Below are 15,294 nucleotides of genomic sequence, written 5' to 3' on the forward strand. Positions count from 1 at the left end.
GGGGCCCAAGCACTCGAGCTGCCATTCACTGCCTCCCAGGGCGCATTGGCAGGAAGCTGGATTAGAAGAGCTGGGACTTGAACCAGTGCTCAGATTCGACCTTACCCTGCTGCAACACGCCTGCTCTTCCTCCAAAGCAGTTTTGAAAATTCAGCCTTCCGTCAGGTCCAGACTGGTCTGACCACCTTGGGAGGCTGACTAAACAGGTTTCCATGACGTGGTCATGGACACCTAGAAGTTGCCTAAGGCCAAGAGGCCTCTCTCTTCTCCCCAGCCTTGCTGAAACACAGCTTGAAAATGCACAAGGTGTTTGGATTGGCCTGTGGACGCCCTGGGGCAGTTGGACCCCACCCTTCTGGGCCTGGGTCTGGGCTGCCTGCCTTTGTCTTGCTGGTCCCTTCTCTGTTCTGGGCGGGGGCGGACACCGGCCTCCTGGCCCCAGCTGTCTTTGCTCTGCTGCTGCTCTCCATCTAACTCTTTCGGCAGCCACACTGCTGGCAACCACACTGCGGCTTTCCTCCTGGCCCAAACACAGGTCCTCCGGTGTCTTCCTCCTGCATGGTGATCATTTCCTGTTGCCTTAAACAGAGACCTGGTTTCTCTTGTGTTCGCTCATTGTCCGCTGTTTGATGCTGTCTCGCAAATGGGTCACCTCCCGGATGAGAAATGCAGCATCCTGGATGCCGACCTCTCCTGGACAGCATTTCACATGCTCCTTCCCCAACCCCGGGCCTTGCTGGCCCACAAACACAACTGGGGCTCTGGCTCATTCTGAAATGTTTTTTCTCTTTATAGCTTTGGTGACATTTTCTTTTATTTATTTTTAAAAATATTTATTTATTTGAAAAGCTGAGTGACAGAGATGGAGACTAAGAGAAAAGAAGAGATCTTCCATCCACTGGCTCACTCCATGAATGGCTGGGCCAGGCCAATCTGGGAGCCTAGAACTCCATTTGGACTCCCACATGGGTGACAGGAGCCCAGGTACATGGGCATCTTCCAGTGTTTTCCCAGGCACTTTAGCAGGGAGCTGGATTGGAAGCTGAGCTGCTGGGACTCTAACCGTGCTCTGACACAGGATGCTGGCGTCGTAAGCAGTGGATTAACCTACTGTGCCACAGTGCCGGATCCTGATTGCATTTTCTATTTAGCTTTCTGGTCATATCTTCTCCCAGTTTAAAACTATTTATTTATTTTTATTTATCCATTTAATCAAAAGAATTACACAGAGAGAGGAGAGAGAAAGAGAGGTCTTCCATCCGATGGTTCACTCCGCAATTGGCCGCAATGGCCAGAGCTGCACCGATTAGAAGCCAGGAGCCAGGAGCTTCTTCTGGGTCTCCCACATGGGTGCTGGGGCCTAAGGACTTGGGCCATCTTCCACTGCTTTCCTAGGCCATAGCAGAGAGCTGGATGGGAAATGGAGCAGCCGGGTCTCAAAATGGTGTCCATATGGGATACTGGCGCTTCAGGCCAGGGCATTAACCTACTGCGCCACAGCATCGCCCCTTAAAACGCTTTAATAGCTAGTTAGTGCACTTGGACTAAAATCCAAACTACTAAGTCCCTCAGGGCCCTGTGTGGCCCAGCTCCCACACCTTACTGGGCTGAGTCACATTGGGGTCCTTTCTTAAACATGCCAAGCTCTTTCCTCCCCTGGGCCTCAGCACTTCCTGTTTTCTGGAACATTCCTCCCCACAGCTAACTTCTTCACCCATGAGTCTACAGCTTCTCAGAGAGACCTTGCCTGCCACTCTATCACAAGAGGACAGCTCTGGCCTCTGGTCCATTATGCTTTCCACATCACGTCTCTGCTTCTTTCCTTCCCAGGGTTGGTTGTATCCCATGGCTGTCCTGTCACTTCCATGCTTGTTTGCTGTCTGCTTCTCCCCTGTGCCAGCCAAATGACACCCCATAAAGGCACGGGCCTTGCCTGGTTTTATTTGTCATCTATCCTCACCCCCCGTTTTCTACTGTGTCCAAGGCATAGTGGGTCCAAATCCCAACTTTGATGGAGTTTATATTCTAGTAGGAGAGACAGACAGAAACCATCTAAATGAATGAATGATGAAATTTTAGGTATTGATAAGTGCTGTAATAAATACAGTACTATAAGGAGATAGAGTGTGTACTGGGGAACATGGGGGTGGGTGGATAGCTAGAGCTAATCACATGGTCGCTCCTTTTTTTTTTTTTTTTTTGACAGGCAGAGTGGATAGTGAGAGAGAGAGAGAGAGAGAAAGGTTTTCCTTTTTGCCACTGGTTCACCCTCCAATGGCCACTGCGGCCGGTGTGCTGCGACCGGCACATCGCGCTGATCCGAAGCCAGGAGCCAGGTGCTTCCCCAGTCTTCCATGCGGGTGCAGGGCCCAAAGACTTGGGCCATCCTCCACTGCACTACCGGGCCACAGCAGAGGGCTGGCCTGGAAGAGGGGCAACCGGGACAGAATCCGGCGCCCCGACTGGGACTAGAACCCGATGTGTCGGCGCCACAAGGTGGAGGATTAGCCTGTTGAGCCGCGGCGCCGGCACATGGTCTCTCCTGATCTCTCCTGATGGGTGATGCTGGCATAGAAAATAGATCGCCAACACGGAGCAGTCCTTTGAAGCTATGGGAGGACAGCGGGTGTAATGGCCTTGAGGTATTCATATTGGCGCACTGAGGAACAGACTGAAAATCAGTGTGGATGGAGTGGAATGAGCTGAGGAGAGAAGGCTGAGAAAGGAGGCTGCAGAAATGGGTGGGGCCAGGCCACGGGGAGCCAGGCTGCCGGATAGAGAGTCTGGATTTTCTTCTCAGTGTGATCGCGCACCTCCCCACAGCAATATTGTGTTCCTGAAGCACTCATTTCGCCTCCCTGATCCTCACAAGGATCCTGAGCAAGGTACTCCGGGTAACAGTGTTGGCTCCATTTATCAAGAAGGAAACGAAAAGTCTGTTCCGTTACAAAACTTGCTGGAAGGCACACAGTTCAAACAAGCGTCTTTAAATTGGCGGTTTTTAACACTGGCGGCATTGAAATCTCCAGGGGCACTCCACTAAGACCTGTGTCTGGGTCCCGCCCTCAGAAACTGGATCTAAGTGGTCTGAGCTGTGGGTGGGAGGACCTTCCAGCTCTCCAAGGGACTCTGCTGCGGCTGAGGACCACTGCTCGCGGCGCACCTGCTTTCACTTTGCCAAGCTGCCTCCCTGGCAGACCTTCCACCCAGTGCCTGTTCAAGTCAAGCTCTGAAGAATTATTGAGCTCTGAACCTGACCTAGACTCTCAAACCAGACGCTTTGGGGCTGCGGCTCAGGGATTGGCTTGTTTTAACAGAGCCTCGTTGGCCTGTCTGCTTTGGAACCGCCCATGCTTATTTTTTGGCTTCCCTGTTTGCTTGTCTCCTCACTTACTCTCCCCAGGGGCTATGCCTTTTCAATTCCTTCTGGTAATTTTCGTGGGATTTCAGGAAGGAGTGGATTTATTTTATTCATTTTTTTGCAGATTTCATTCATTTGAAAGGCAGAATTACACACACACACACACACACACACACACAGAAGGAGGGAGGGATGGGGGGAGGTGGGGCAGAGAGAGAGAGAGAAGAGAATTGATTTTCTATCTGCTGGTTCATTCCTCAAATGGCTGCAATGGCCAGGGCTGGGCCAGACCAAAGCCAGGAGCCAGGAGCTTCTTCCAGGTCTCCCACATGAGTGCAGGGGCCCAAGGACTTGGACCATCTTCTTCTGTTTTCAGAGAAGATGAAGACGTTAGCAGGGAGCTGAACTGGAAGTGGAGCAGCTGGGACATGAACCAGTGCCCACATGGGCATTACAGATAGTAGCTTAATCCACTGCGTCACAACATCGGTCCCTTTATTTTATTTTTATAAAAAATCTGTTTTTGAGAGGCAGAGACAGGCAGAGATCTTCTACCCACTGACCTACTCCCTAAATTCCTACAAGAGTTGGGGCTGGTCCAGGCTGAAGCCAGGAGGCAAGAATTCAATCCAGGCCTCCCATATGGGTGCCAAGGACCCAAGCAGTTGAGCCGTCACCTGCTGCCTCCCAGGGTGCGTGTTAACAGGAAGCTGGAATAAGAAGTGGAATCAGGACTGAAACCCAGGTACTCCAGTATGGACTGCAGATGTTCCAAGTGGCTTCCCATCTGCTGTGCTGAACATGTGCCCCAAGGACTGGATTTACATGGGTTTATTCAATCTGCCATATTCAACTGGAACTCTAAATTGAAAACACTTTTTAATATGAAAGTTTACACTTCATTGTATAAAATTCAGATAGCACAAAAGGGCAAAGAATATGAAAATACTCTCACCTTTCCCCCAGAGTTAACTGCTGGCCTCCTACTAATAATTTCATAGTTAAACGTAATGTTCAGTTATATTAACGGTATTAACTTTTGAGATGCATTGTCTCTCTTCTCTCTGTGGTTTTAGACTTCAAAAATTGAATTTAAATATCTTTTTCTTCTATTGTATTCTGCATCTTTATGCTTTTTTACATAACTTTGCCTGCTCCCTAACACCCTTCTCCTGGGGAACTCCTATTCAACGCTTAATTCCCAGCTTATGAGTCAATTCTTGGTTTACAGAGCATTTCAAAATCTGGGAAAATCAATGCTCCCTCCCTGGTATTCCTATACTATTCACACTTTTCGTACTGGTGGCAAGTTTCTATTTTTCCTTATGCCTGGAAATTGCATACTTGAGATGGTGAGCTATAATGGCAGCCCTGGGGCTGGCATTATGGCATAGCAGGTGAAGCTGCTGCCTGCTATGCCAGCTTCCCCTATGGGTTTGAGTCCTGGCTGCTCCACTTCCTATCCCATTCCTGCTAATGGCCTGAGAAAATCAAGGGAAGATGGCCCAAGTGCTTGGGCTCCTGCCACCCTTGTGGGAGACCTGGAAGAAGCTCCTAGCTCTTGACTTTGGCCTGTCCTAGCCCTGGCCCATGGGGCCATCTCGGGAGTGAACCAGTGGATAGAAGACTTCTATCTCCCTCTCATTCTTTCTATAACCTTTTCAAATAAATAAATAAATCTTTAAAAATAATGGCAGCCTTGTTTTTTGTTTTTGTTATTTTGACAGGCAGAGTGGACAGTGAGAGAGAGAGACAGAGAGAAAGGTCTTCCTTTTTTGCCATTGGTTCACCCTCCAATGGCCGCAGTGGCCGGCGCACCATGCTGATCCGATGGCAGGAGCCAGGTGCTTATCTTGGTCTCTCATGGGGTGCAGGGCCCAAGCACTTGGGCCATCCTCCACTGCACTCCCGGGCCACAGCAGAGAGCTGGCCTGGACAGAATCCGGTGCCCCGACCAGGACTAGAACCTGGTGTGCCGGCGCCGCAAGGCGGAGGATTAGCCTAGTGAGCCGCGGCGCTGGCCAGCAGCCTTGTTAGACACAGAAACCCACAGCTGCCTGCATCTGCTTCTGGGCCTTTGAGTTGGTTCCATTTCTCCCCTTTGCCCACCCCCAGTATCGCCTGGCCTTAACTGTTCTAGCTTGCTGGCACATGTTGACTGTGGAAGGGCAAGTCTTTGAAGCACAGTATTCTTTGAGTTTTGGCTATAGTTTTCCCTTTGTCATATCAATTCTACTTTTAAAAAGATTTCTTTATTTGGAAAGGCAGAACAATATATATAGAGAGAGGCAGAGATAGACTGATCTTCCATCTACTAGTTCACTCCCCCAAATGGCCACAGCAGCCAAGCTGGGCCATGACGAACCCCGAAGCCCAGAACTCCATCCAGGTCTCCCATGTGGGTAGCAGGGGCCCAAGCACTTGAGCCAACCTCTGCAGCTTTCCCAGGCGCATCAGCAGGGAGCTGGATTGGAAGCAGAGTATCCAGGACTCCAACTGGCATTTGGATGTGGGATATCGGCTTTGTACGCAGGGGCTTAACTGCTGTGCCACAACCCTGGTCTGTCATAAATTTCAGATTAGTTTATGAAGATTCAAGGGGAACAAACAGGGAAATTTGATTGGCATGACCTTGAATCAATAGATGGATCCCCCACCTCCTCTTTGTTCCCCCAGGAGGGGGGCACCTCACTCAACAGTTGTAGAATGCGTGCCTGTCTGATGTCTGCAAGGTGCACCTGGTAGGTCAACACTCCACAAATACCGGCCAGTGACTGAGGGCCAGACGCCCGAAGATGAGCCACCATACTCTTACCATTCGGCAACGGTGAGTGAAATTTCTTCTTCGCCTACCTGTTCCGACACTTCACGGAAAATCTCCAGATCCGGGCTGGCCTCAGGTTACGTGGTTCGGCCGCTGGTTTGGCCGCCCGCACCCCTCCTGACTAACTCAGTTCCAGTCCCGGTCTAGCTTCCCGCTAGCGCCGGCCCGGGAGGCGGCAGCTCCCCGCCACCCACGTGGGAGACCCAGGCTCCCTGGCTGTTGCAGGCATTTGGGGAGTGAACGAGCCGATGACCGGATGCCAGCTGTCTCTCCCAATAAAACACATAAAAATCCAAAACCAAACAAACAGCTGCAAATCCACAACTTCATCTTTCACGAAAACGCCTCTCTTGTAATAAGGTTTTCCTTAAAATTCCTAGTCCGCGGCCCAGGCAAAGAAAGGAGGGACAAGGCGCCCGTCGGCGCTCCGCCCGTCCACGGCCGCAGCTCTGGAAAACAACGGGAACTACAAGTCCCGGCAGGCGGCGCGGCGCCGGCTCCACCGCGCGCGGTCCCGGGGCCGGCGAGCGCCGCTGCCTGCGAACCCGCTGCCGCCGGGCTGCGGCGCGAGGCCAGGCGCCCGGGCTCTGCTTCCCTCGGGGTGAGTAGGGGCGGCCAGCCCGGGGCGCGGGCGTCGGCTCCAGCTCGGCCCCAGCGCGGGGGAGCCCGTGTGGGCGCGCCGGGGCTCCGCAGCGGCAGCCTGGGGAATCGGGAGGGAGCCCCGGCCCCTGACCTTGTCACCAGACCTCCGCGCGCAGCCACGCCGTCACGTGACTTGCGGGCTCCGCCCCTCGGCGCGCCAGCGGGCGTCGGTGCGCACTGCCCGCTCGGTGGCTCGGCTCGTGGGCGGGAGGAGGGCCGCCGGGGCCCACGCAGGCGCGGTCAGCCCGGGATCGCCTGGGCTCGGGGCCGCGGTGTGGGCTGGAGCAGGACGCCGAGCAGCCTTCCCGCGGGCCTCCTGGGCTTGCGGTGCGCGCCGGGCCGTTTCTCTCCCCGCCGTGCTTCCGGATGGCGCAGTGCTATCGGGACAGGACAGCTGCGTGGTGCCTGGTCCTTAGTGGGGGCTCAGGAAATGAGTGCGGAGTTGAAGTGAATTAGCTTTGATCCGTGCCTTCGCACGTTGTCTGCTGCAGCGGGGGCAGAAATCCCCTGGAGGGCCTGTTACAGCCCATCCCCTGGGTTTTTGCATGAAGAATTCGCACTTGTGACATAGCGCCCGCAGCTGCAGAGGCCCCTGCCCTGGAGACCCTGCTGTGAGGACTGCAGTGTTACAGGAAAAGTACACACACACACAGCACCCTGTGAACTCGTCACGCCTGGTTGAGGGCCACTCTTACTTGGGTTGTTGACATAAACATGTGGGTATTGTCTTATGCACTCTTATTATTTTCCCAAAGAAACCTTTTATTTAAGGAGTACAAACTTCATAAGTACAACTTTAGTAGGAGTATAGTAATTCTTCCCACCATACCTGCCCTCCCGCCCTCACCCCATCCTCCCTCTCCCATTCCCAGTCTCATTCTCCATTAAGATTCATTTTCTTTTTTTCTTTCTTTGCATTTGTTAAAGAGACTGTCCTTGCTCCAGGGATTGGTTTTATCTCCATTGTCAAATCTAAGTTGGTTGTAGATGCTTGGATTGACTTCTGGTGTTTCTATTCTGTTCCATTGGTTTATCCATCTGTTTTTGTATCAGTACCAGGCTGTTTTGGTTATAACTGCCTTGTTGTAGGTCTTGAAATCTAGTATTGTGATGCCTACAGATTTGTTTTTGTTTTATAAGGTTGCTTTATCTATCCGAGGTCTCCTGTGCCTCCATATGAATTTCAGCATCATTTTTTCTAGATCTGAGAAGAATGTCTGTGATATTTTGACTGGTATTGCATTGAATCTGTAAATTGCCTTCAGATGAATGGACATTTTGATGATATTGATTCTTCCAGTCCATGAACATGGAAGATTTTTCCATTTTTTGTATCTTCTTATATTTCTTTCTTTAAAGTTTTGTATTTCTCATCATAGAGATCTTTGACATCCTTGGTTAAGTTTATTCCAAGTTATTTGATTTTTTTTTTGTAGCTATTGTGAAGGGGATCGACCTTGGAAGTTATTTTTTTCAGCCATGGTATTGTCTGTATATACAAAGGCTGTTGATTTTTGTGTATTGAATTTTTTTAAAAAAATTTGTTCATTTACTTGAAAGTCAGAGTTACACAGAAAGAGGAGAGGCAGAGAGAGAGAGAGAGGTCTTCCATCCACTGGTTCACTTGCCAATTGGCTGCAATGGCTGGAGGTGTGGCAATCTGAAGCCAGGAGCCAGGAGCTTTTTCTGGGTCTCCCATGTGGGTGCAGGGGCGCAAGGACTTGGGCCATCTTCTACTGCTTTCCCAGGCCATATCAGAGAGCTGGATTGGAAGTGGAACAGCTGGGTCTTGAACCAGCGCCCATATGGGATGCTGATGCTTCAGGCCAGGGCATTAACCCGCTGTGCCACAGCACCAGCCTCTTGTGCATTGATTTTATATCATGCTTCTTTACCAAACTCTTGTATGAGTTCCAATAGTCTCTTGGTGGATTCTTTTGGATCCCCATAGGTAGAATCATGTCATCTGCAAATAGGAATAGTTTGACTTCCTCTTTCCCAATTTGTATCCCTTTGATTTCTTTTGCTTGCCTAACAGCTCTGGCTAAAACTTCCAGGACTACGTTGAATAGCAATGGTGAGAGTGGGCATCATTGTGTGGTTCTGGATCTCAGTGAGAATGCTTCCAACTTTTCCCCATTTAATATGATGTTGGCCGGGTTTGTTATAAATTGCCTCGATTATGTTGAGGAATGTTCCTTCTATACCAAATTTGCTTAGAGTTTTCACCATGAAAGGGTGTTATATTTTATCAAATGCTTTCTCTGCATCTATTGAGATAATCATATGGGTTTTGTTCTTCAGTTTGTTAATGTCTTGTATCACATTGATTGATTTGTGAATGTTGAACCATCCTTGCATACCAGGGATAGATCCCACTTGGTCTGGGTGAATGATCTTTCTGATGTATTGTTGGATTCGATTTGCCAGAATTTTGTTGAGGATTTTTGCATCTGTGTTCATCAGGGAAATTGATCTGCAGTTCTCTTACTCTGTTGCATCTTTTTCAGGTTTAAGGGTTAAGGTGATGCTGGCTTCATAGAAAGAATTTGGGAGGATGCCCTCCCCTTCAATTGTTTTGAATAACTTGGGAAGATTTGGAGTTAGTTCTTCCTTAAATGTCTGGCTCCATTGCTCACAAGCTCCTTGGCTCAGGCCTTTTCTGAGAACTGCACTTCTTTACCTGCAGAATAAGGCTCGTAATTGTGCACACCTCAGGATCTAGTTGTGCAGGTTACTTGCAGTATTTAAGCACGTGGCGCTGCATGTCTCCCCCCGGACATTCACTTCTTTTCTTCTCTAGTTTGGTACTTGCTCCTTGCGCTTGGCTTTCCAAGTCTCTCCCTCCCTGGGATGAACTGAATGTGGAACTTCTGTTCCTTGCCTGGGTGAGATTTCTTTTCCTTGTCCACTCTGGAACCTTAGCATTGGTCAGGGATTCCTTTATTTCCTCGACATGGACTCAACCACATGGTTCAGCTTTGTTTCCTGCCCTGGACTGCGTCACTCTGGAGGACAGGGCGGACTGCAAACCTGCTGAGGTCAGGTGCATAGACTCAGCATTTTGTGGACGGCATCATCCACCTCGTTTGCTTTTTCTCTGCATCAGTGACGAGGTTTCTCTGAAGACCTGATCACTCTCTCCAAGGTTACCTTGGGTCTCTTCCAGGCTTGGGGACAGCCTAGAAAAAAATAATGCTTGTTTGTCTAACTGTCCGTGTAGGAAATCAGAGGGGACTTGTGGCAAGACTAACAGAGCTGAGTCCCTAAGTGCCTTTCCTGGGTAGCTGTTCTCACTGAGCGCTGAATAAGGGATGATTTCAGGTCTGTCGTCCTGGGGCGGGGCTGCAGGTGGGCGGTCACTGACAAGGCCCAGCCACAGTTTGACCCCACCAACAGCATTGGATTTTTCATTTGATTCTGCCCGAGGATGGACGTTGGATCAACTGTCAACTTCCGACTTAGAGAATCTCCCAGGCTTTCCTGATGCCTGCTTTTCTGAGTCCCTGGGGGTGCCTCCTATGGTCCAGAGAGGGGGAGCCCTTCTTCCTGATTTGACAGACAGCTGTGTGAGCTTTGTAGCTGAGAGTGAGGAGCATTGGTGGGTCCTGTGACATGCCCTGCATCACCGGACTCCACACAGCGCCTTCCACGTGCTGGCACTGTTTGGGCACGGCAGGGGGTCAGAAGTCCGAGTCCTTGCCCACACGGCTGTCTCGTGCATTCCTGAAGGGTAGTTAGAACCTTAGGAAAAGGGCTCCTGGTGTACCTACCACAGAGGTCGCAGGCTGTGAATCAGCAGAGGGGCCCAACAAGCTCTTACTTGGCTGTTCTGGTAGCTGAGCCACTGAGGGCAAATCGCCTACCTGGGGAGGGATGGTGATATTTGTCTCACCTGACTGGTTTTTGTGGGCTGTCTAATGAGGTGAACGGGAGGGCTCTGGAAAGGCTTGCTATGATCTGGTGATTAGCCTTTAGGCTCCTGGTGACCTCGGAGCCTCCGCAAGGTGTGTGCTGTTCTGCCGGGCGGGCGCAAAGTCAGAAAGGCAAGTAAACAGTCCAGGGCAGGTGATTCATTAGCGAGGGGCTGAATAATGAAAGGTGTTTTTCCTCGACAGCCATATTTCACGCCTGACAGGATCTTTGAAAATACCCCCAGGGCAGCAGCTCATTTGCATGTTAAAGACTCACTGACACTTTATGGAAAGTTCCAGGGCCGTTCTTTGCAGACAGAGTTGGGCTCCTATAGTATGGATTTTATGTATTTCAATTTCTGCCTCTTTTATTACTGAGGACATTTGCATGAAAACTGGGTCTTGGGAGTGGCTGCTTTGCTGACTCTGCCCTCCCCAGAGGGGGCCTCATTCTTACAGGGTCAGACCTGGGGGGTCGGTGTGTTGGAGGGTGGCACTGAGGGGAGGCTGTGTCGGGGTGACAGGGAAGAGGGCCATTGAACCAGCAGCCCTGGATATGTGATTTTCATCTGGGGACCTGTGTTCTTGGCTCTGCACAGGCCTTCTGGGTTACAGTTTATCCATTCCCCAAGTGGCTGTATGGCCTAGGGTTAGGCCAGGCTTGTTAGTAAAATGGCGCCGTCTTACTTGTGGCATCATCTATGCCCCAGACGCCATCTTAGGCCCTGGCCCCCATTGCTGCGTTGCATGGAAGGCTTTGGCCCTAACCTCAAGGTCCAACCACCGGTGTCAGCTCCACCCCCATCCTAATGAGATTCGTTGCTCCTACTTCTTACCTGCCCCATGACAAAGGGATATTAGGACTCGCTTCCCAGACATGTGTTCTTTTTCTCCTTCGCCCCCTCCCTCTGGTCTGTCGGGTTTCCCCCAGTAAACCCTTTCCCTTACTCCGGTGTTGGGTGTGTTTTGTGGCTGCCTTACATTGGTGCTGTGACTTGGATAAGGCAGCTCTGATATTCTAGCACATTGATGCCTGTTGGCTTGTTGCCTGTCACTCGGCCTAGAGTCGGAGTCCCGTGTGGATAAGAGCCTGGTCTTGTTCCCATGCCTGCAGCAGTGCTTGGCCCCGTGAAGAAGGATTTTGAGCATTGACTGTGGCGGGTGCCGTGCTGACCGTTTCGAGTGCATTATCTCATCTCATCCCAGCAGTCATCATCTGCTTTTACAAATGAGGAAACTGAGGCTAAATGAGATCAGGAAAGTGGTCCCAAGGTCATCCCAAGGTCATCCCAAGGTCTGTGAGTGACGGAGCTGACATCTGAATTGCAGACTGGCTCTGAAGCCCTAAGCGGTGTTCCATCTGTCTTCCTTTCTGTTGCAGGGTCTCAGGACATGGCCAGAAAGGCCCTCAAGCTTGCTTCATGGACCAGCATGGCGCTTGCCGCCTCTGGCATCTACCTCTACAGTAACAAGCACTTGGACCCTAATGACTTTGGCGCCGTCAGGGTGGGCAGAGCAGTTGCTACGGTAGGTTTTCTCATCGTGGGAGGGGCTGAGAATCTTCAGTGGTACTTGGGCAGCCTGTGTGGGCAGCGCTTTGGCAGAGGAGTCCTGGTTGACGTCTAGGTGTTAAGCTCTGTCCTCTCTTGGTCCACAGACAGCTGTCATCAGTTATGACTACCTCACCTCCCTTAGGAGCGTCCCGTATGGCTCAGAGGAGTACGTGCAGCTCCGATCCAAGGTAAGGGAATGGGGGGCTCATGTGCACCTGAAGTGGCTGCACAGCCAATAGGATCTCTGTGTGCCCCTGGAGGTGGGCAGGGGGCAGGGTGGGGATTGAGACTGAGGCCATTGGCCAACTGGGGGTTTGGAGGGAAGGAGGGGAGGAGCGGCTGTCCCACCACGTTGAGGTGTTTCAGTGCCAGTGAGCAGGGCTGTGAGCCTGGCGTCAAGTTGGATCCCCTGGTACTGAGGATGCTAATCTACACGGTGCTGCTGGGGAGTCTGCTGTGTGTTTTAGGGCAGTGCCAATATCTGGGATGACTCAGGCCGGATGAAGGCTATGTCCCCGACACAACCTAGCTGGCTTCCAGATGCTTTGTCAGCAAAAGCCAGCTGAGAGAGGTTCACTGCTGTCCTATCTGGAGGCCACCTTGGGGCTTCTTGTAGGCCTCTGCGTGGATTCCACTGCCACTCTCTTTCCTGGCAACAGGGGGCCTGACGTTGCTGTGACTCTGTGTACCCTGAGAGTTGGGGGACCAAGCAGGAGACGTTTGTGGGGTGTCAGTTGAGTTTGAGGTCAGGTGTAGACACTTTGGGCTTTTCTGGAGAGCTCTGTACCAGATGGATCTGTTCAGCAGTTCTCCCAGCTTGGAATTCCCTTTGCTGCCTAGGCAATTGTTAGTCTTCCCTTTGGACACAGTTACCTGCTCTCCTCATCTACCCCCATGATTTTTTTTTTTTTTTTTTGACAGGCAGAGTGGACAGAGAGAGAGAGAGACAGAGAGAAAGGTCTTCCTTTGCCATTGGTTCACCCTCCAATGGCCACTGCAGCCGGTTGCGCTGTGGCCGGCGCACCACGCTGATCCACAGGCAGGAGCCAGGTGCTTCTCCTGGTCTCCCATGCGGGTGCAGGGCCCAAGTACTTGGGCCATCCTCCACTGCACTCCCTGGCCACAGCAGAGACTGGCCTGGAAGAGAGGCAACCGGGACAGAATCCGGCACCCCGACCGGGACTAGAACCTGGTGTGCTGGTGCCGCAGGTGGAGGATTAGCCTGTTGAGCCACGGCGCCGGCTCCCCATGATGTTCTCCTTTTCAGGCATCCTTTGTGGAAGGAATAATTAACTTTTACATTTTTAGTTAAACTCTTCATTGCGGACACTGCAACCATCCACCAGAGTAGAGAGAACAGTAAAATGAACCCCTGTGGAGCTGTCCTCCAGTGTGAGAATTTATCAACATTTTCCTCATTGTATTGGTCCCTGCCCTCTCCCTATCCATGCCTTCATTTATTTATTATTATTTTTTGCCAAAATAATTAAATGCAAATCTTAGACATCATATTGCCTTATCTGTAAACACATCAGGATGTATCTGTAATAGATAGGATCTTTAAAAAACATAGCCATAATATCATGATCACACCTAGAAAATTTCTTACCTAGTCCATGTTCAAATTTCCTTTATTGCCCCCAAACTGTCTCTTTATAGTTAGTTTGTCCACATCTTCATCCAAATAAAAACATTTGATTGATGTTTCCTATATACTTTAAAATCTTTGATATTTACTCATCCTCTCTTTTTGGTGCCAGTTTCTTGTTAAAAAAAAGTAGATAATTTATCCTGCGGATTTTTTTTCTTTTTAAAAATATTTATTTATTTAATTAGAAAGTCAGAATGGGAGAGACACAGTGAGAGAGAGAGAGAGAAAGAGAAATAAAGAGAGAGAGAGGGAGAAAGAGAGAGAGAGACATCTTGCATCTGTTGGTTTATTTTCCAGGTGGCCTCAGTGACCAGCACTGAGCCAGGCTGAAGCCAGGAGCTTCATCCAGGTCTCCCACCTTGGTAGCAGCGGTTCAGACACTTGGGCCATCCTTTGCTGCTTTTCTCTGGTCATTAGCAGGGAGCTGGATTGGAATGGAGTAGCTGGGACCTAAACCAAAACCCGTATGGAATGCCGGTGTTGGGGGTGGCGGCTTTACTTGCTGTGTCATAGTGCCAATCTTCCTGTAGCATTTTCCTCATGCAGGGTTTGGTCGATGGCCTCCTGAAAGTGTTGTTAAATGGGAAATACATTTATATGTTTAAAAATTCATGTACGCACTTTAAATAGTTCATAAATAGGTGAAGTTAAAAGATAAATTTGGGGGCCGGTGCCACGGCTCAATAGGCTAATCCTCCGCCTGTGGCACTGGCACACTGGGTTCTAGTCCCGGTCGGGGCGCTGGATTCTGTCCCGGTTGCTCCTCTTCCAGTCCAGCTCTCTGCTGTGGCCCGGGAGTGCAGTGGAGGATGGCCCAAGTGCTTGGGCCCTACATCCCATGGGAGACCCAGAGAAGCACCTGGCTCCTGCCTTCGGATCAGCGCGGTGTGCCGGCCGCAGCGCACCGGCCGCAGCAGCCATTGGAGGGTGAACCAACGGCAAAGGAAGACCTTTCTCTCTGTCTCTCTCTCACTGTCCACTCTGCCTGTTAAAAAAAAAAAAAATCAATTTGGGGGACTGGCACTGTGACATAGTGGCTAAAGCCGCTGTCTGCGGTGCTGGCATCCCATATAGGCGCTAGTTTGAGTCTCGGCTGCTCCACATGCGATCCAGCTCTCTGCTATGGCCTGAGAAAGCAGTGAAAGATGGCCCAAGTCCTTGGGCTCCAGTACCCACATGGGAGACCCAGAAGAAACTCCTGGCTCCAAGCTTCGAGTCAGCACAGCTCTGGCCATTGTGGCCATTTGGGGGGTGAACCAGTGGGTAGAAGACCTCTCTATCTCTTTCTCTCTACTTCTGCCTCTCTTTAACTCTGTCTTTCAAATAAATAAATAAATCTTTGGGGAAAA

At 50.7% G+C, this 15,294-nt stretch overlaps 1 protein-coding gene and 1 long non-coding RNA gene across 12 annotated transcripts in view; one reads left to right on the forward strand and one right to left on the reverse strand.

The window, feature by feature from the left end:
• Positions 1-1,185: 1,185 nt before the first annotated feature.
• LOC149120121 (uncharacterized) lies at positions 1,186-6,342 on the reverse strand. The gene is made up of 2 exons (XR_016226641.1): positions 6,215-6,342; positions 1,186-1,409 (listed from the first exon to the last, which is right to left on the reverse strand). It is a non-coding gene; the product is annotated as an uncharacterized LOC149120121 (long non-coding RNA).
• ADCK1 (aarF domain containing kinase 1) overlaps positions 3,488-15,294 on the forward strand; it is a 137,474-nt gene continuing 125,667 nt past the window's right edge. For 6 of the 11 annotated variants that reach the window (XR_016226639.1, XM_089322442.1, XM_089322443.1 and 3 more), the window contains exons 1-3: positions 3,488-6,786; positions 12,123-12,268; positions 12,399-12,482. Coding sequence is in view for 8 of the 11 variants with exons in the window: in XM_089322442.1 (XP_089178568.1) it covers positions 6,442-6,786; positions 12,123-12,268; positions 12,399-12,482 (575 nt within the window). In the remaining 3 variants the exon portion in view is untranslated. Of the gene's footprint in view, positions 6,787-11,855; positions 12,036-12,122; positions 12,269-12,398; positions 12,483-15,294 lie in introns of those variants that run through there. The other 5 variants (XM_051825982.3, XM_051825984.3, XM_089322448.1 and 2 more) reach the window with 4 other exon arrangements.

Source organism: Oryctolagus cuniculus, chromosome 20, assembly GCF_051225735.1.
Source record: "Oryctolagus cuniculus isolate XC-2025 breed Fujian yellow rabbit chromosome 20, ASM5122573v1, whole genome shotgun sequence".
Lineage (NCBI taxonomy): Eukaryota > Metazoa > Chordata > Mammalia > Lagomorpha > Leporidae > Oryctolagus > Oryctolagus cuniculus.